Source organism: Schistocerca americana, chromosome 3 (genome assembly GCF_021461395.2).
Source record: "Schistocerca americana isolate TAMUIC-IGC-003095 chromosome 3, iqSchAmer2.1, whole genome shotgun sequence".
Classification (NCBI taxonomy): Eukaryota; Metazoa; Arthropoda; class Insecta; order Orthoptera; family Acrididae; genus Schistocerca; species Schistocerca americana.
Genome location: NC_060121.1, coordinates 403,794,380 through 403,814,714, shown reverse-complemented (window position 1 = coordinate 403,814,714; position 20,335 = coordinate 403,794,380). Strand labels below are relative to the sequence as shown.

The 20,335-nt window shown below is 44.3% G+C and overlaps 1 protein-coding gene across 1 annotated transcript in view; it reads left to right on the top strand.

Moving 5' to 3' along the window:
* The window catches only part of LOC124607031 (leucine-rich repeat-containing protein 51-like), a 100,554-nt gene that overhangs the window by 71,078 nt on the left and 9,141 nt on the right, over positions 1 to 20,335 (top strand). Inside the window, exons 3-4 of the mRNA XM_047139200.1 lie at positions 1,690 to 1,793; positions 19,702 to 19,935. Of these exons, the coding sequence (XP_046995156.1) occupies positions 19,717 to 19,935 (219 nt within the window). The 5' untranslated portion in view covers positions 1,690 to 1,793; positions 19,702 to 19,716. The remainder of the gene's footprint in view (positions 1 to 1,689; positions 1,794 to 19,701; positions 19,936 to 20,335) is intronic.

Below are 20,335 nucleotides of genomic sequence, written 5' to 3'. Positions count from 1 at the left end.
TGATCGATGACAGTGAGCCCACCAAAGAAAGGCATTACATTGTTGCAGATGTCGCAGCGCTCACGTGTGGTCTAGCATTGTAATGCTGAAAGAGAGGGTACTCCATGTCAGCATGAACTCTTCGAATTCACAACTCGATCACAGCACGCTGTTTCTCAACACCGATGTAATTACATTCAAATGTTCAAATATGTGTGAATTCCTGAGGGACCAAAGTGCTGAGCTCATCGGTCCCTAGACTTACATACTACTTAAACTAAATTAATCTAACTTATGCTGAGAACAACAGATCCATGCCCGAGGGAGGACCCGAACCTCCGGTGGGTGAGGTCGCGCAATCCGTGACAAGGCGACTCTAACCACGCGGGCCTCCGCGCGGCTGTAATTACATTACACACCGCCGTGTTGCACGCGACAATTGGGAGCGCTCTATCGACAGAGGGCTGAAAATATGTAAGCATAGAGGATAAATATGTAAAATGATAATTACGTTCGTTTTATTTAAAAAAACTTGAAGAGTTCTCGCATAAAAAATTCGAAGATATTACTTTTCAGCAAGACCTCGTATTTAAATTCCAGCGCTGCGTGGTTATTTGCTTTTGTTTCACTGTTTCCAACTGTATCCCATCAGTAGGAGTGTCACCAATCATTGTAGCAACACAAAAAACTATGGATTCCGCACTAATATCGGTCGTTTTCTATTATTTTAACATTTTACTCCAAGAGTATATTTTTGCATGTACTAATCCTTTAATATACCCTGTTTATTTGAAATTTGCGCCAGACATAGCAGTGTCATGCCTATATGTCACCACTTTCTCAGTCACACTTCCACAAATAAGGATATCTCCTGGTATCCCGAATCTATATTAGAACACATTCACACACACATACATGCATACACTCTTTTTATATGCAAAGACGTTAGTTTTTCTTAATGTTGAAGCAAAGAAATAGTTTCCGACCCTGCAAGATTTCTCTATTGGCCCCCAAACAAAGATGAACATTAATAATATAAGGCATTTTTCATTTTTGATGCAATCATAACCGATTTAGATCTACGTAGGTCATCTTTAGATTCTAGGATAGAGAAAACGGAAGCTTATATTGAGACCTGAAACAAGTACAAATCTTTTCACCAGGCCTACTTGTAAGGCAGGTAAAGTACTATTAGCATGCATACGGTTCACATCTACGAGCGGCATTTGGTGAACACATGCCGTCCACAGGCGTGAACCATATTTACATGTTTGTACTTGTTTTAGCCCTTAGGTTTTGTTTTCTCTATTCTAGCATCAGAACCGGCCCGAGTGGACGAGCGGTTCTAGGCGCTACAGTCTGGAAGCGCGCGACCGCTACGGTCGCAGGTTCGAATCCTGCCTCGGGCATGGGTGTGTGTGGTGTCCTTAGGTTGGTTAGGTTTAAGTAGTTCTAAGTTCTAGGGGACTGATGACCTCAGAAGTTAAGTCCCATAGCGCTCAGAGCCATTTGAATTTAGCATCTGAATTTCTAGGCTGAAATCGGTTATGACAGTGTCATAAGAAAAGTGAATCAAAAAACAAAAACAACCGTATAATAAATAATCACAGTCTCCTCAAATGGAATGTTGTTTTTCTTCAAAAGAAGTGCGTCATGAGAATGAATTCCTGTCCCGGCCTCGACTGCAGCTGTGCCGTGCTGTTGCCGCAGGAGCTGGAGGTGTCCGCGGCGAAGCTGAGGTCCCGCACCTGCTACTGCCCCACCGACTCACAGCTGGCCGCCCTGCTCAAGCGCTACTGCGACCACGTGTCCAGGTGAGGCGCGTCCCTGCCGCCTTTTTTCTTTCTCTTTACTGCAAGAAATTGTGGATTAAATGAGAACTTTAGTGAACATGAAATTTAATTTTAGTCCTGCACCGGATGCGTCGGTTGTCTGGGATTTAACAATGAGACTCCCGCGAAGATCTTGATGTAAACGTAATAATAATGAAATCACACGTATTTTACTACTTAATAGAATGCATTTCGCGACGACTGTTAAAAATTTTGTTTTCCATAACGAGCCAGTTTCGGTGGAAATGTCAATATCAGGGGGGAATTGCAGTCCAATATAAAAAAAATACATATATGTGGGGAACATGAAATAGCAAACATATATAAAAGAGAGAAAAAGGACGAAAAATAATGTTACATCCGAATCTTGTATCGTGTGAATAAGCATGTGTCTATTACACAGCTGTTCATGAATGTGTCACTTTGTAAAATGAGTGATATGTGTTCCACATGGAGAACTATATAAGCAGAGAGCAAGTCTGACGTAAGCCTAGATCAGAGGAACAGCTCAGACAGAAAACTGACAGCAGGCACTGACCACACAGGGCAAACGACAGCAAACGCCGACATACACATGTCTCGTACACAGCTAACTTGCGACTTGAAGTGTCCACATAAGGATGTGGAAGGAGAGTGTTGACAAAGATAATCTCAGAGGCTACACGTGATATAAGTACAAAGGGTAGAGAGACAAACATGAGATATGTAAGGTGGCGATCAAAAGTTTCCGTTTCAGAACGTTGCCGAAGCGTATATGAAACATTGCGCAACTCCGAGGTAGGTATATAAGCACCGTCAGTAGGCAAGGTATTAGTATGACATTCGTGCTTTGCCGATGTGCGTGTAGTAAAGGTGGAAACTCGAACTATGGCGACGTTGTTATCAAATGCAGGAAAAACACCAGTAGACATCCATCGAAGAATGAAGAATGTGTATGAGGCAGCATGTTCGTCCAAAACCACTCTTGTGGAATGGAGCGGGAAGTTCCGTACTGGTCGCGATTCGGCACAAGACGCCGGTTGATCTGGAAAGCCAGTCTCATCCGTTACGCCATTCCTAGTAGAAGACACTTAAGCACCTGCCCTATATTGGTTAGCTCTCCCCACGCTATTATCGCGCGTTCGGCCCCTTCAAAAAGGCCTTGGAGTGTCCACCCAAGGATGTGTAGCATTTATCAAATGGGTATCTTCAACATGATGCATCGGTGGGATGATTGCCTCAATGTTCACGGTGATTTTGCCTGATTTGGCACACCGATTCTGGAGTGTGCGGCTTCCTAACGGAAACTTTTTTATATCACCTTGTAAACAAACAATGAACAGAATGTCAACTATAATGGTATGGGCCAAGACAGTAGGATGGTGCCAGATTCAGGGCACGAACTTCAGCCAGCCGACACAGCATTTAGCCATACGGACAACTTCATCAACAGCGACTCTGTTCTCCAGGCAAAAAACACCATTTCTGGGCCATAATTGGTTGGCAAGGCAAGGCTACGGGGGTCGTTAACGCTCTCCTGATGCAGCTGTCATCAGGGCAACGGTGATACGAATCAATGACGGCTGCCGCACAACTTTCGCCAACTGGCCGCTTGCGCCCTGTTGCCCTTCCAGTTGACAGCTTGTCAGAGGTCCTGACGCCGCTTTATGGTCCGAGATAGGAATTGCTTCCTAGCCCCAAGCCTGCCACCCACTGCTCTCTAACCACCGTTCTAGCGTTTGACCGTGGGCACCGACTACCACTGACGCTGAATGTGGGCTCGCTCCACCTATAGCCACGGGAACTGAGACGCCGTCGGCTGACTGCATAGTGAGTGCGTCCACGCCAGTCCACTCCGGTCTGCGGTTCATTGCCCACCACCTGACGCCCGACAGCCGCGGACACATAGTTTCTACCCTTGTTTACTGGAAAATCAATAAACTGTCTCATGCCTACATCTTCTGCATCTCCTCTCCATTTCCTCCAGAGTACCACTAGCACACAACCACCTACCCTTTCACAACCAACAAGTGTATGAAACATTAAATGAAAACCACTGCGATTAAAGCATGACGTTACTTGAGACAGCCTGATTGACAAATGATGCTTGAAATTACTTTGCGGTCAGGCTAATAGCTGTCAGTTAGGAATTAAAGTATCAGTCCTATTCACATAAAATGTGAGTGAAGTTTTTTTGATGCCTCCTATCTCACAGAATGACTTTGTGTGTTTTCTCTCTGGTCTTTCCCACTTTCTTATGCCTGTCATTTCATGTTTCCCACATTATGTATAACTTTTTTGTGTCTAATTGCAGTAGGCACTTGGTAATGTTGTTACTACCGATACTGGTTAATTCTGCGGAATAAAATAAAAACTTTGCAGTCGTGGTGAGACGTATTCCTTCAAGAAATATAGTGCCTCTGTCGCAGCCTACAAAAGTCAGTTAGCTAGTTTACTACTTTTATCAGCTGTCCTCACGATAACTAGGACTGGTTGAGGAGTGGTGGGGAATGGCTGAGGGAGAGTTTCACTGAAACCCAATGGTGCTTCTTCACTTAAATGTGAGAGGCGGATGATGCATATTCAACATGAACTCCATATAACATTAAAAAAGTGTCACATATGTTGCTTGAGGCTTTCCCGAGGGACATGCTGTATATATGGTTCTCGGGCGAGACGTCGGACGTCATAGTGAAAACTCCACAATATTTCATCAGCGCAACTGGCCGACATCTTCGGGTGCGACGAACACACTGCTAAGGCAGGACCAGAGCCCCCTATTTATGCCAGTCTTAGGCAGGAAGTGCGCATGCATGGAGGCGCCAAATTCGATGGCCAATAGCGACGATATCAACCGATAGCTGGAAGGACAGCAACGCCACCTACAGGATGAAGAACCAAAGACTTCTGCGCACGTTGCCATCGGCCGCTCGAGCGACCTCTGTCGGAAGCCGCAAGCAAAATTGCGCGCCCGCGTAGGCGCGTGACTATCCTCCCGTTGTCAACAGAATTTATGTTCCTGGCGAATCGTCATCCGTCGTATGACCAATGGTACTCCTCTCTGCTCCATGCGACATCAATATGGCCACTGCTGGATCCCAAGCTGTACTGAGCTGAAAGCCCGTGTCTCTGTTTACAAGATTCGTCGAGTTACGTATTTCCACTGCTTCCTTAATAACACTGTCCCAGTACGAATTCATCGATGCGAGAATTTTGATGTGTTGATAATTCATAGAATGGCTTGTACTGAGACAATGCTTGACCACTGCAGACTTCTCTGGTTGCTCCAGACGAGTGTAGCGTTGGTGTTCAGTACATCTCTCTTCTACAGTGCGACAAGTTTGTCCGATGTACGACATGCCGCAGCTACAAGGAATCTCGTAAACGCCGGGTCTTCTTAGGCCAAGGCTGTCCTTAGATGAGCCCAAGAGAGCTCTGAGTTTTGCCGGCGGACGAAAGACACATTTAACTTTATGCCTCTTCAATAATCTTCCTATTTTTGAAGAGACACCGCCGATGTATGGCAAGATGACAATTCCCCTTTCTTCTTCGCCTTCTTCCAGTTCCTCACGTTGGGTAGCCCGCGTCAAGTGTAAGGCACGGAGAATCTCCCGTTCGGAGTATCCGTTTGTTGGAAAGTGGTACGCAGATGGAGTAGCTCATTGGATAAGATGTCTGAGTCTGATATGACTCGTGCTCTGTGAACCAACGTCCTAAGTACTCCACTTCGTTGCGAAAGATGGTGACAGCTGGTGGCCTGTAAGTATAAGTCCGTGTGTGTTGGTTTACGGTACACTGAGTGACCTAATGTGCCATCTTCTTTTCTCCGTACTAACACGTCCAGGAATGGAAGTTCGCCGTTTTTCTCCACCTTCATAGTAAACTTGATGTTGGGATGAAGCGAGTTAAGATGCTCAAGAAAAACATTCAGCGATGCAATGTCGAGAGGCCAGATAACAAAGGTGTCGTCCACACATCGCCAGAAACACGTAGGTTTCAAATCCGACGACTGGAGTGCTCTCTCCTTGAAGTCTTCCATGAAAAGATTAGCCACAATGGGTGACGCCGTCAGTCTGTTCAAAGTATTGTACATTAAATAAAAAGTACGTCGAGGTGAGTACATGTTGGAATAAGTCTGGGGAACTTTTAGTTCCTCAGTTTGAGCCCTTGATCATGTGAAGGTGGTCTGTTCCACAGCGACTAGGCCCACGGTAGCGGCAGAATTATGGGCTGCCAAGTTAGGCAGCAATCGGAGGCTCGAGGCTGGGTGATGATGATAGCTGCACCACATGGACGACGTTGTCTTCACGTCAGCATTTGGCAAGATTGAGCGTCGTCACATAGCCTAGCTTTCCGATGGTGATTGGCTGGCTCCAGATTGTAGAAATGCTACCGTCTGGTACCTGATCATGCGGAAGAAATATCACGGCCACATTTCTCTGTGTCATGGAATACACTCGCTAGTATGGAAGCTTTTCAAAGGATGATCAGTGTCCGATAACTCAGTCTTTGCCTTGCGGAAGTAGATCGGATGCGAAGGTAGCAGAGTGGCAGAGGGTGCTGTGTCAGCAGGTCGTTGACTGCGGCAGTCAGTCCCCAGGACATAGTGCGGCTGCAGGACCATTTGGTTCTCTACATTTTATCATATGTAACTAACCTGTACACATTTGTGTTGGTTGAGGAAACTACAGGCATCATCGAAAAAAACTTTCGTGAGCATGGAAGAACTACTTTAACTTAAATGGTAAGTCTTACATACAAGAAAAGGTTTTAACAATAGGTTGTGCGTCAGCAGGGCAGATGGTAGGCGTCTTTTTGAATGTATATGAAACAGGTTTTTTAAAGAAAAATGTTAAGCACAGCGATAAAGTACATATGTAAAGAAGATACTTAAGAGTGTTTCAAGAATCCGAGGATGAAATAAATGGATTGGTGAGCGATCTTAACAAGATGATTAAGAATATTGTATTTACACTAGAGCATAAACAACAGGGATGTTTAAATTACCTTGCTTTGATGATCAAGAACAAGAATAATAGACTAGATATAGGAATATACAGGAAACTCACGTTCAAAGGTGTAGTACTTAATAAGACTTCATGGAATCACCATAAACTTAGAATAATATTCTTTAAAAATGGAGGGCACACGTATAACATCATCCTGTTAAGCCCTAAGCACGATGATGAAAAAATGAAAACATTTAGAAAATTAGCAGTAGAAAATGTTCATGATCCGGGTTCAGCAGACAGGACTGATGTAGCGGTGGGACACAGACACCAACAAAACGAGATAAATCCACAAAAATACAGAGTCATATCATTTTGGGACTCATATAAACTGGCGAAGTTGTTCAACAATAAAGGGTTTAAAAATGCATTCTGGATAGATAACAAGCTGGAGCAAAGGCTGAAGCATAAGATTAGCACATATGAGAAATGGTTGGGGAAAGTGAGAATTTACGAAATAAAATGTCAAGATTGTGAGATGTGGTACGTGAGTCAGAAGGAAGGAACTTTAAAATAAGTTTCAAAGAGCATAATAATAAAGAGAATGGTTCAACGGCTGTACCAAAGCACCTTCAGAATGAGCAGCACTTGTTACTAAGCATTGCTGACATCTTTAACGTATTGTATTTCGAAAGAAAAGGCTGGATGCTTTCAGATTAAGAGGAGACAGACATAGTTTTAGCTTTGAGAGAGGGACGTGTGAACGGGTTAAATGTAAAGACTAAAGAATTCAATGCGCATTTCTGGACCTATTTTAGCAATGTTCTTGTCAAAAGCAGCCACCAACTTAATGTCCTCATTTTTAGTTAAGTGAATGTTTCCTGTTGGTTAGTCTTAGTGGATGTAAACATTATAACCTAGGTGCAAGATTGTTTTTAGGATTTCAAAGGCCATAAAGAGGAAAGAGCTAAGTCCAATTTTTCATTTTTTGAGTTTTGGCCAGTATAAAAAGTATGGAACACACCCAGTATTTCCTACTATAATAAGGGAGAAGAACTAGTCAGTCATATTGTAGATGAGCTTTGAAAAAATCTGTGCAGGGAAATCAAGAGCTCAGTACATATTAAATAGTGAAACAAAAGGCTTAGTCCATCTATCTGTGGATTTTCAGATTTCTTATTTATATGGTATCATTTCTGTACTTCCAATACAGCTTAGAACGCCTAGGAAAGATGAATGTGAAGCAAGATTTAACAATCCAACTTACAAGTACAGAGTTCGAGAGCACATATGGGATGTAGTGAAAGAAATTGTAGTTTGTCATAAGGCTTTTTTGGCGATGCACGGCATTTCAAAAAGTAACATTCAACATTTAGAGATTAGTCTTCAAACACTAGGATGCCCTTGTTGATGAGGGAGGTAAACAAGGGGACAGAACCTGGAAATTAAGTGATGAAACAGTTAATGCCATTACGCAGAACAATTGACTCCTTTCTAGGCAGACATAATTATTAAGGTCTAAAAGATACAACAACAGAAGGCATTCTGAGGAACTAGATACAAGTACAATGTTCAATTTATTCACAGAGACTTGCCCAACAATTAAGGCGGCTTACGAAACCTACAGAGACAAATTTCATACGAACTTCAATATTTCTTTTGCGTATCCTGATGCTAATACATGTAGTACCTGTGGAGAATATACAATCAAAGTGAAATTCCTGGAACGGAGAAACGTAAGCGCATAAACTAGCAGACATAAGAGAGATTGAGATTCAATTGAAGAGTTTGAAAACTTCTGACGAGTTTTACAAATTGCAAGCCAACACGTTATACGAGAAGAAGAAGAAGAAATCTCAGAAGGGAAATCGAAAAAGCATGGAAAAGAAAGCCATATCTACGGATTTTTTGCAAGAATCTGCCTCTACCTAACATTACAATTAAGATTGTATTTATAAACGTCAGTTATCTAAGTAAGCTTGCTACATCTACTGTTTATCAGATGCAGAGAGTACATTTTTCCTTTGTCCTGAATATGTTGCGAAACCAGGTAGCGATCATGTGTGTTCAATGATGCATACATCTTGTTAGAATTACCTTGACATGGCCATGAAAAATCTTGATATGTTTTGTGATTCACGTTCCGACCAAAATATGGACGTCGACCTTACTCGATTTTTGCTGAATTTGGTTTGCAGTACAGATATTATTTGACACAGTAAAAGTAACATTTCTACATCTACATAGATATTCCGCAAGCCAACGTACGGTGCGTGGTGGAGGGTACCCTGTACCACTACTTGTAATTTACGTTCCTTCTCCACTCGCAAACAGAGCGATGGAAAAATGACTGTCTGTATGCCTCCGTATGAACCCTAATTTCTCGTATCTTATCTTCGTGGACCTTACGCGTGACGTATGTTGGCGACAGTAGAATCGTTCGGCAGTCAACTTCAAATACGGTTCTCTAAATTTTCTCAACAGTGTTTCTCGAAAAGAACGTCACCTTCCCTTCAAGGATTCCCATTTGAGTTTCCAAAGCATCTCTGTAACACTTGCATATTGTTTGAACCTACTGGTAACAAATCTAGCGCCCGTCTCTGAATCGCTTCGCTGTCCTCCTTCAATCCGACCTGGTATTGTGATGTACCTTTTGCATTTCTTGCTTTTATATTTTCATTTTTTCAAAGGCAAAGAGAAAATGTGAAGCGGTAGCCCAGTGTAGAGCCTACGCCTACCATCATGTATTTTTGATTTTCAAATGTCAAAAAACATAACATTTTTTCCTGTCTCTCGCTAAAAGAAGAACTCGCTCTCTGTTAATGAATGAAGGTAGACGCACGTTATTTCGGAGCGTAATCGGCAGTAGCCACTTTGGTTGTGAGAAAAAGCAAAAAGTCTGTATTTTTTATGTGTGTAGAAGGAAGGATATAGTATTATTTCAACAGTGAAAAACTAAGTCATTATTCCAATGGTATTGCAATAAACAAATACCCAAGAAGCCAACCTGTGTGCTTCGGAGTCATCAAAAAGATCCAATTACAAAAGTAATGATGGACACGGTCAAGATTTTGTAGATGGATATGAACGTAGTGTTATTAATTGGTAAGCATAAATCTACAACAGGAGAAAAACTATTTAGCTTAGGTGGAATTAATACGGAAAGATTCTTTACCAATTTACAGACATAGCTCGGCTTATTGTGCTTGTCCGACACGCCGGAAAATTAATATCATTATTTCTATATATCTAAAAACTTTATTTATTACACTACTGGCCATTAAAATTGCTACACCAAGAAAATGACGTGCTACAGACGCGAAATTTAACCGACAGGAAGAAGATGCTGTGATATACAAATGATTAGCTTTTTAGAGCATTCACACAAGGTTGGCGCCGGTGGCGACACCTACAACGTGCTGACATGAGGAAAGTTTCCAACCGATTTTTCATACACAAACAGCAGTTGACCGGCGTTGCCTGGTGAAACGTTGTTGTGATCCCTCGTGTAAGGAGGAGAAATGCGTATCATCACGTTTCCGACTTTGATAAAGGTCGGATTGTAGCCTATCGCGATTGCGGTTTATCGTATCGCGACATTGCTGCTCGCGTTCGTCGAGATCCAATAACTGTTAGCAGAATATGTTATCGGTGGGTTCAGGAGGGTAATACGGAACGACGTGTTGGATCCCAACGGCCTCGTATCACCATCGCATGGCTGTAACGGACCGTACAGCCACGTCTCGATCCCTGAGTCAACAGACGGGGACGCTTGCAAGACAACAACCATCTGCACGAACAGTTCGACGACGTTTGCAGCAGCGTGGACTATCAGCTCGGAGACCATGGCTGTGGTTACCCTTGACGCTGTATCGAAGATAGGAGTGCCTGCGATGGTGTACTCAACGACGAACCTGGGTACACGAATGGCAAAACGTCTTTTTTTCGGATGAATCCAGGTTCTGTTTACAGTATCATGACGGGCGCATGCGTGTTTGGCGACATCGCGGTGAACGCACATTGGAAGCGTGTATTCGTCATCGCCATACTGGCGTGTCACCCGGCGTGATGATATGGGGTACCATTGGTTAAACGTCTCGATCGCCTCTTGTTCGCATTGACGGCACTTTGAACAGTGGACGTTCCATTTCTGATGTGTTACGACCCGTGGCTCTACCCGTCATTCGATCCTTGCAAAATCCTACATTTCAGCAGGATAATGCACGACCGCATGTTGCAGGTCCTGTACGGGCCTTTCTGGAGACAGAAAATGTTCGACTGCTGCCCTGGCCAGCAAATTCTCCAGATCTCTCATCAACTGAAAACGTCTGGTCAATGGTGGCCAAGCAACTGGCTCGTCACAATACGCCAGTCACTACTCTTGATGAAATGTGGTATCGTGTTGAAGCTGCATGGGCAGCCAAGCTCTGTTTGACTCAATGCCCAGGCGTATCAACGCCGTTATTATGGCCAGAGGTGGTTGTTCTGGGTACTGGTTTCTCAGGATCTATGCACCCATATTGCGTGAAAACGTAATCACATGTCAGTTCTAGTATAATATATTTGTCCAATGAATACCCGTTTATCATCTGCATTTCTTCTTGGTGTAGCAATTTTAATGGCCAGTAGTGTACTTTTTATATTATATTATAAAGTGGCGACCGTGACAGAACAAATTCTATGAGACAGGCTAAACACTCGAACAGTTTTCAAGAATAGGTCGCACCACCGTCCTATATGCGGTCTCCTTTACAGCTGAACCACTCTTTCCTAAAATTCTCCCAATAAACCGAAGTCGGCCATTCGCCTTCCCTACCACAGTTCTCATACGCTCATTCCACCTCATATCTTTTTGCAGCATTATGCCCAGATATTTAAACGACTTGACTGTGTCAAGCTGGGCACTAGTAATACCATATACCGGACATTACACATATCTTCCTACTCATCCGCATTAACTTACATTTTTCCACATTTAGCGGTAGCCGCCATTCATCACAACAACTGGTAATTTTGTGTAAGTCGTCTTGTATCTTCCTACAGTCACTCAACTTCACCTTACCATACACCATGGCATCATCAACAAACAACCGCAGATTGCTTCCCACTCTGTCCGCCAAACTATTTATGTGTACAAAGAACAACAGCGGTTCCATCACACTTCCCAGGGGCACTCCTGACGATAACTCTGTCTCTGATGAACACTCTGTCGAAAAAAACATACTGCGTTCTATTATTTAAGAAGTCGTCGAGCCACTGGCGTATCAGTGAATTTATTCCATATGCTAGTACATTCGTTAACAGCCTGCAATGGCGCATCGTGTCAAATGCTTTCTGGAAATCTAGAAATATGGAATCTGCCTGATACCCTTCATCCATATTTCTCAGTATATCATGTGATAAAAGGGCAAGTGAGTTTCTCACGAGCGATGCTTTCTAAAACCATGCTCATTCCCCCACGTAAGTTTCTCAGTCTCAAGAAAGTTTAATTAAAAAAAAGTTCAAATGTGTCTGAATTCCTAAGGGACCAAACTGCTGAGCTCATCGGTCCCAAGACTTACACACAACTTAAACTAACTTACGCTAAGAACAACACACACACACGGGGAGGACTCGAACCTCCGGCGGGAGGAGGCGCGCAATCCGGTACGTGGCGCCTCAAGCCGCGTGACCACTCCGCATGGCGAAAGTTTAATACATTCGAACTGAGAATACGTTCAAACAGAAGTTAGCGATATTGCTCTGTAATTTTGCGGGTCCTCTCTTTTACCTTTCTCATATACTGGAGTCGCCTGCACTTTTCCTCGGTCGCTTGGTATTTTACGCTGAGCGAGAGATTCACGATAAATGCCAGCTAGGTAAGGAACCAATGCCGTAGAGTACTCTTTGTAAAATCGAACTCGGATTCCATCCAGAACTGTTGATTTATTGGCTTTCAAAGGCTTCAGTTGTTTCTCTACGCCAGCTATGCTTATTACAATGTCGTCCATAGGGGAGTCTCTCCGATGGTCAAATGCCGGTATGTTTGTACGATTCTCCTGTGTGAATGATTTATTGAACGTGAAATTTAGAAATTCTGCTTTCGTTTTGCTGTCTTCAACTGCCACACCCGACTGGTCAACAAGTGACTGGATGGAAGCCTTAGACCGCTTAACGATATTACGTACGACCAGAATTTTCTCGAGTTATCTGTCAGATATTTTGCTAAGGTGTGACGGTGGTAGCTGTTGTATGCTCTGCGCATTTTCATTTCGTTACTAAACCACGGTGAGTCTTTTCCGCCCTTTATCCACTTACTAGACATGTAACTCTCTAGACCACGACTTATAATATGCTTAAACTTTGCCCACAATTCCTCTACATCCGCCTTACTGGAACTAAGTGATGCCAATTCGCTGTCTAAGTGAGACGTTATTTCCAATAAAAGGACTTACTTGGAAAATAATAAAAAAATGGGGTTTATAAACCATAAATCTCACACAGAAATCTGTAAAGATTCTATAGAGATATTCATATTACTCCGTCAAATGTTATTGGAGTTACATCCGAAACTCTTCAGCAATGGATAGCTTTCCTGAAGCCGTTGTACAAGCAGTGGTGTCCTTTTCGTACGCATCGAGTCAGAGAACTCGTCATTGGCAGAACTCACAGAAGACTTGTCAAATTTAGGAGGACTTATAATGGAACATGCTGCTTTGAAATCGGTTCAACCATCTGAAGAATCCAGTGAAGTATAGTTTGATTTGCCTGAGTTTTCTTTTGCCGGCGAAAGTGTATGATAATCTCCAAATCTTATGTGATTTTTACTATGTTACAGTTTCAAATTCTAAACTGTTCTACTTTATATTTTCAGACCTGCTACCCGTCTGTAGAGAGAAATAGCAGGTTCTGCATATTTTAAAAAGTTCTTTTGCTTCAGAAGCACAAGAATATTATGACAGTCTTCCTGTTGCTTGAAGTACACAGAATGGGCAATCTAGTACTACTCTTTAAATATAATGCTGTTCTTACTTCAAGTAATAAAAGAATGTGCCATGTTTATGCTACTTTGAATTCATGAACTCAGGTTGTAACGTCCCACTGGTTACTTAGTAGTTAAAAATTGTTTAAATACCTGTGAATATCTTGCCTTCGGTGTCTCTCGACGACTGCATACATGAGCTAAAATATGCCTGTTCAATAAATACAGGATATCATAATGGATTTCACCACAATGATGTAGGCCACAACTGAAGTAAAGTAAGTACGTAGATTTATTCACTTCAAAACCTATTTCTTGTGAGCCCACGATCAATCTTCGGTGTAATAAGCCTCGTTGTTACTACTACAACTAACCGATGGTAGCACATACTACACTGGCGATATTAAATAATCCAGATGCAGTAATTTGATAGAAATGCGTGTGTGACGTCCATTGCATTGTTCAACGCTAATACTCAACAAAGTACGAATATAAAGTCACGTATCATTCTGCCTTTTGCGATATTAAATGAAACTGTTTGACACTCCGAAATAATTCGTCACTGCACTGTTCTAATATGCTGTTTTAGGCAATGTCCAACATATGAGTAGCTCTATCGTAAATCCAAACCTGAATCATGCTCCAAGAACTTATCTCAACTGTATGCACAGATCTGTCCTCTAGTGGGTCCAACACTCATCTGCCCTAACAATATTTGGGGCTAAGTATTTATACTCTTCCTACAATGTACTACTGGTTATAATAATGCAAAACATAATTTATAATATGAAATAGTTTAACAACATTATCAAACACTATAATATTCCCTACTTTGCTAGAACAAGTTTAAGACATTTTCTAAACACATAAAAATCACATCAGTATTGAAATTGCAGAAATAAGCATTCTAACAATGCTAAACGATCAATTATCTATATTTCGTTAATTAGGCTCGAGATTTAATTCCTACCATTTGCAGATGATGAGAACGAAATATATTATTCTTTTATCTAAACATTTTCCATATATTAATTCCTTGCATCTGATTTTGATTGTTTATGGTACAAAGGGTATTGTAACTACACTCCTGGAAATTGAAATAAGAACACCGTGAATTCATTGTCCCAGGAAGGGGAAACTTTATTGACACATTCCTGGGGTCAGATACATCACATGATCACACTGACAGAACCACAGGCACATAGACACAGGCAACAGAGCATGCACAATGTCGGCACTAGTACAGTGTATATCCACCTTTCGCAGCAATGCAGGCTGCTATTCTCCCATGGAGACGATCGTAGAGATGCTGGATGTAGTCCTGTGGAACGGCTTGCCATGCCATTTCCACCTGGCGCCTCAGTTGGACCAGCGTTCGTGCTGGACATGCAGACCGCGTGAGACGACGCTTCATCCAGTCCCAAACATGCTCAATGGGGGACAGATCCGGAGATCTTGCTGGCCAGGGTAGTTGACTTACACCTTCTAGAGCACGTTGGGTGGCACGGGATACATGCGGACGTGCATTGTCCTGTTGGAACAGCAAGTTCCCTTGCCGGTCTAGGAATGGTAGAACGATGGGTTCGATGACGGTTTGGATGTACCGTGCTCTATTCAGCGTCCCCTCGACGATCACCAGTGGTGTACGGCCAGTGTAGGAGATCCCTCCCCACACCATGATGCCGGGTGTTGGCCCTCTGTGCCTCGGTCGTATGCAGTCCTGATTGTGGCGCTCACCTGCACGGCGCCAAACACGCATACGACCATCATTGGCACCAAGGCAGAAGCGACTCTCATCGCTGAAGACGACACGTCTCCATTCGTCCCTCCATTCACGCCTGTCGCGACACCACTGGAGGCGGGCTGCACGATGTTGGGGCGTGAGCGGAAGACGGCCTAACGGTGTGCGGGACCGTAGCCCAGCTTCATGGAGACGGTTGGGAATGGTCCTCGCCGATACCCCAGGAGCAACAGTATCCCTAATTTGCTGGGAAGTGGCGGTGCGGTCCCCTACGGCACTGCGTAGGATCCTACGGTCTTGGCGTGCATCCGTGCGTCGCTGCGGTCCGGTCCCAGGTCGACGGGCACGTGCACCTTCCGCCGACCACTGGCGACAACATCGATGTACTGTGGAGACCTCACGCCCCACGTGTTGAGCAATTCGGCGGTACGTCCACCCGGCCTCCCGCATGCCCACTATACGCCCTCGCTCAAAGTCCGTCAACTGCACAGACGGTTCACGTCCACGCTGTCGCGGCATGCTACCAATGTTAAAGACTGCGATGGAGCTCCGTATGCCACGGCAAACTGGCTGACACTGACGGCGGCGGTGCACAAATGCTGCGCAGCTAGCGCCATTCGACGGCCAACACCGCGGTTCCTGGTGTGTCCGCTGTGTCGTGCGTGTGATCATTTCTTGTACAGCCCTCTCGCAGTGTCCGGAGCAAGTATGGTGGGTCTGACACACCGGTGTCAATGTGTTCTTTTTTCCATTTCCAGGAGTGTACTATTGTTTGGTATTGCTATTATTCTTCAAAAAGCCTTTTTCCTATTATCGAAAAGTAATTGAATTTAACCACAGCTGGAGATATAAGACTATTGATCTAGTAGTACATAATCCAGGGGTGGTAACCTGGACTGTTGCAAACTGCTCTTTCGTTGAATAAATTGCTCTTATTCAACTTCTTAACATGTGGCGTCAAAAGTTTGAATAAATAAAGAAAAATAAAGTTATATATTTACAGAATATTAATTAATGTATGTAATTTTGCAAAATATACACAAATGTTACAGAATTGTAAGATCAAGAAAAGATATAAACAGGAATATTTAATGTTGTGTAAAATTTGTGGAACTAGATTTGGCTCATTCTTTTCCTTGATTCTTCATTTGCTGTGACCTGACAAAATCGTTCAAATATATTACTGTTGACAACAGCTTCGTTGTTGGCTATGAGGTGCGCATTACAAAAGGGAACAATCTTTGATAGGGGAAGGGCAGTTTACTTTAGGTAATAAACTGAGATTTGTGAGAGCGTTATGCATCGCCATGAGAGGTACAAGGAAGAATGTTATATGCTTGATAGTGCAAGTTTACTTATTAATTCTGTGTCTAATGGCATATTAATTTAAGGTATGTGTTACTACAGGGCAATATAGACAGATTTACATTACATGTGTATTCGTATGTGTAGTAATGCGAAATAATAACGTGTGTTTCCTTGTTTTAAACATTGAAGAGCCAAACAAGCTGGTGTACCTGCCTAATACAGTGTAGGACCCTGCGAGCAAGTAGAAGCGCCCTAACACGACGTGGTATGGATTCGACTAATGTCTGAAGTAGTGCTGGAGGGAGTTCACACCATGAATCCTGCAGCGCTGTCCATAAATTCCTAAGAGCACGAAGGGCTGGAGATCTCTTCTGAACAGCATGTTGCAAGGCATCCCAGATATGCTCAATAATGTTCATGTCTGGGGAGTTTGGTGACCAGCGGAAGTGTTTAAACTCACAAGAGTGTTCCTGGAGCCACTCTGTAACAATTCTGGACGTGTGTGATGTCGCATTGTCCTATCGGAATTGCCCAAGTCCATCGGAATGCACAATGGACATGAATGGAAGCAGGTGATCACACAGTATGCTTACGTACGTGTCACCTGTCAGAGTCGTATCTAGACGTATCAGGGGTCCCGTATAATTCCAACTGCACGTGCCCCACGCCATTACAGAGCCTCCACCAGCTTGAACAGTCCCCTGCTGACATGCAGGGTCCATAGATTCATGAGGTTGTCTCCATAGCCGTACACGTTCATCCGCTCGATACAATTTGAAACGAGACTCGTCCGACCAGGCAACGTGTTTCCAGTCATCAACAGTCCAAAGTCGGTGTTGACGGGATCAGGCGAAGCGTAAAGCTTTGTGTGAAGGATACACGAGTGGGCCTTCGGCTCCGAAAGTCCATATCGATGATTTTTCGTGGAATGGTTCGCACGCTGACACTTGTTGATGACCCAGCACTGAAATCTGCAGTAATTTACGAAAGGGTTGCACTTCTGTCACGTTGAAAGATTCTCTTCAGTCATTGTTGGTCCTGTTCTTGCAGGATCTTTTTCCGGCCGCAGCAATGTCAGAGATTTGATGTTTTATTTGATTCCTGATTTTCACGGTACACTCGTAAAATGGTCGCACGGGAAATCTCCACTTCATCGCTACGTCGGAGATGCTGTGTCCCATCACTCGTGCGCCGACTACAACACCACGTTCAAACTCACTTAAATCTTGATAACCTGCCATTGTAGCAGCAGTAAATGATGTAAAAACTGCGGCAGACCCTTGTTGTCTTATATAGGCGTTGCCGACCGCAGCGCCGTATTCTGCCTGTTTACATTTCTCTGTATTTGAATACGCATGCCTATACCAGTGTCTTTGGCTCTTCAGTGTAATATACACTACTGGCCGTTAAAATTGCTACACCAAGAAGATTACATTGGACAAATATATAATACTAGAACTGACATGTTATTACATTTTCATGAAATTTGGGTGCATAGATCCTGAGAAGTCAGTACCCATAACAACCACCTCTGGCCGTAATAACGGCCATGATACGCCTGGGAATTGAGTCAAATAGAGATTGGATGACGTGTACTGGTACACTGCCCATGCAGCTTCAACATGATACCACAATTCATCAAGAGTAGTGACTGGCGTATTGTGACGAGCCATTGCTCGACCACCATTGACCAGACATTTTAAATTGGTGAGAGATGTGGAGAATGTGCTGGCCAGGGCAGCAGTCGAACATTTTCTGTATCCTGAAAAGGCCGTACAGGACCGGCAACATGCGGTCGTGCATTATCCTGCTGAAATGTAGGGTTTCACAGGGATCGAATGAAGGGTAGAGCCACGGGTCGTAACACATCTGAAATGTAACGTCCACTGTTCAAAGTTCCGTCAATGCGAACAAGAGGTGACCGAGACGTGTAACCAATGGCACCCCATACCATCACGCCGGGTGATACGCCAGTATGGCGATGACGAATACGCGCTTCCAATGTGCGTTCACCGCGATGTCGCCAAACACGGATGCGACCATCATGATGCTGTAAACAGAACCTGGATTCATCCGAAAAAAAAGACGTTTTGCCATTCGTGTACCCAGGTTCGTCGTTGAGTACACCATCGCAGGCGCTCCTGTCTGTGATGCAGCGTCAAGGGTAACCGCAGCCACGGTCTCCGAGCTGATAGTCCATGTTACTGCAAACGTCGTCGAACTGTTCGTGCAGATGGTTGTTGTCTTGCAAACGTCCCCATCTGTTGACTCAGGGATCGAGACGTGGCAGCCCGATCCGTTACAGTCATGCGGATAACATGCCTGTCACCTCGACTGCTAGTGATACGAGGGATCCAACACGGCGTTTCGTATTACCCTCCTGAACCCGCCGATTCCGTATTCCGCTAACAGTCATTGGATCTCGACGAACGCGAGCAGCAATGTCGCGATACGATAAACCGCAATCGCGATAGGCTACAATCCGACCTTTATCAAAGCCGGAAACGTGATGGTACCCATTTCTCCTTCTTACACGAGGGATCACAACAACGTTTCACCAGGCAACGCTGGTCAGCTGCAGTTTGTGTATGAGAAATCGGTTGGGAACTTTCCTCATGTCAGCACGTTGTAGGTGTCGCCACCGGCGCCAACCTTGTGTGAATGCTCTGAAAAGCTAATCATTTGCATATCACAGCATCTTCTTCCTGACGGTTAAATTTCGCGTCTGTAGGACGTCATCCTCGTGGTGTAGCAATTTTAATGGCCAGTAGTGTAGGTAGAGTATTTAGAGCGTTAAAACAATCCACCACTTTACAGCACTTGTTATGCTAGCCAAAGCAAACACAATAATGGCACAAACACGGCGTCCGGACTCTGAGGTCTCACTCAGGCACGACGTGATCGACAACCAGTCTGACTAGAAATGCTCTTTACCCGCTTCCTGTGCTGTAGGTAGCGGACGCCGGTATGCAGCATCAGCAGCAGCAGCAAGTGTGCTGGCTCGGCCCGCCGCTGGACTACTCGTTCCGCGGCCTGCGCGCCGTGGAGGAGCTGTCGGCCAGGGGGCCACGGCGCGGTCGGCGCGGCTACCGCAGGGCGCCCACTGGCCACTACCGCTGCCAGGCGCTGCGCCTCAACAACAACGCCATAGCCTCCGTGCAGGGGCTCTTCTCTGTCGCCCGCCTGGTAAGCTCACTCTCTTCTCCAGCCCCTCTATCAGGGGTGTTCAAGAAGTAAGGCAACACATTTTTGTTTCTCTGCCAATTCCGGTAGAGAAAATAGGGAATCTGTTGTGGGACATCGTGGAATATTCCCGCTTCACCGCCCTAGAGTTCCATGAAGATCTGACAGGTGGTGGCGCTACACTTACTCTTCAATATGGCGTTTGTAGCGGAGGTGAGTTCCAAGCAGAGAGTTGTCATCGAGTTTCTCTAAGAGGAAAACCGGAGCACCGCAAGCATTTATAGGCGCTTGCAGAATGTCTGCAGAGACCTGGCAGTGAACAGAAGCACGGTGAGTCGTTGGACGAGGTGTCTCTCATCATACCAACAAGGTCGCGCAAACCTACCCGATCTCCCTCGTGCAG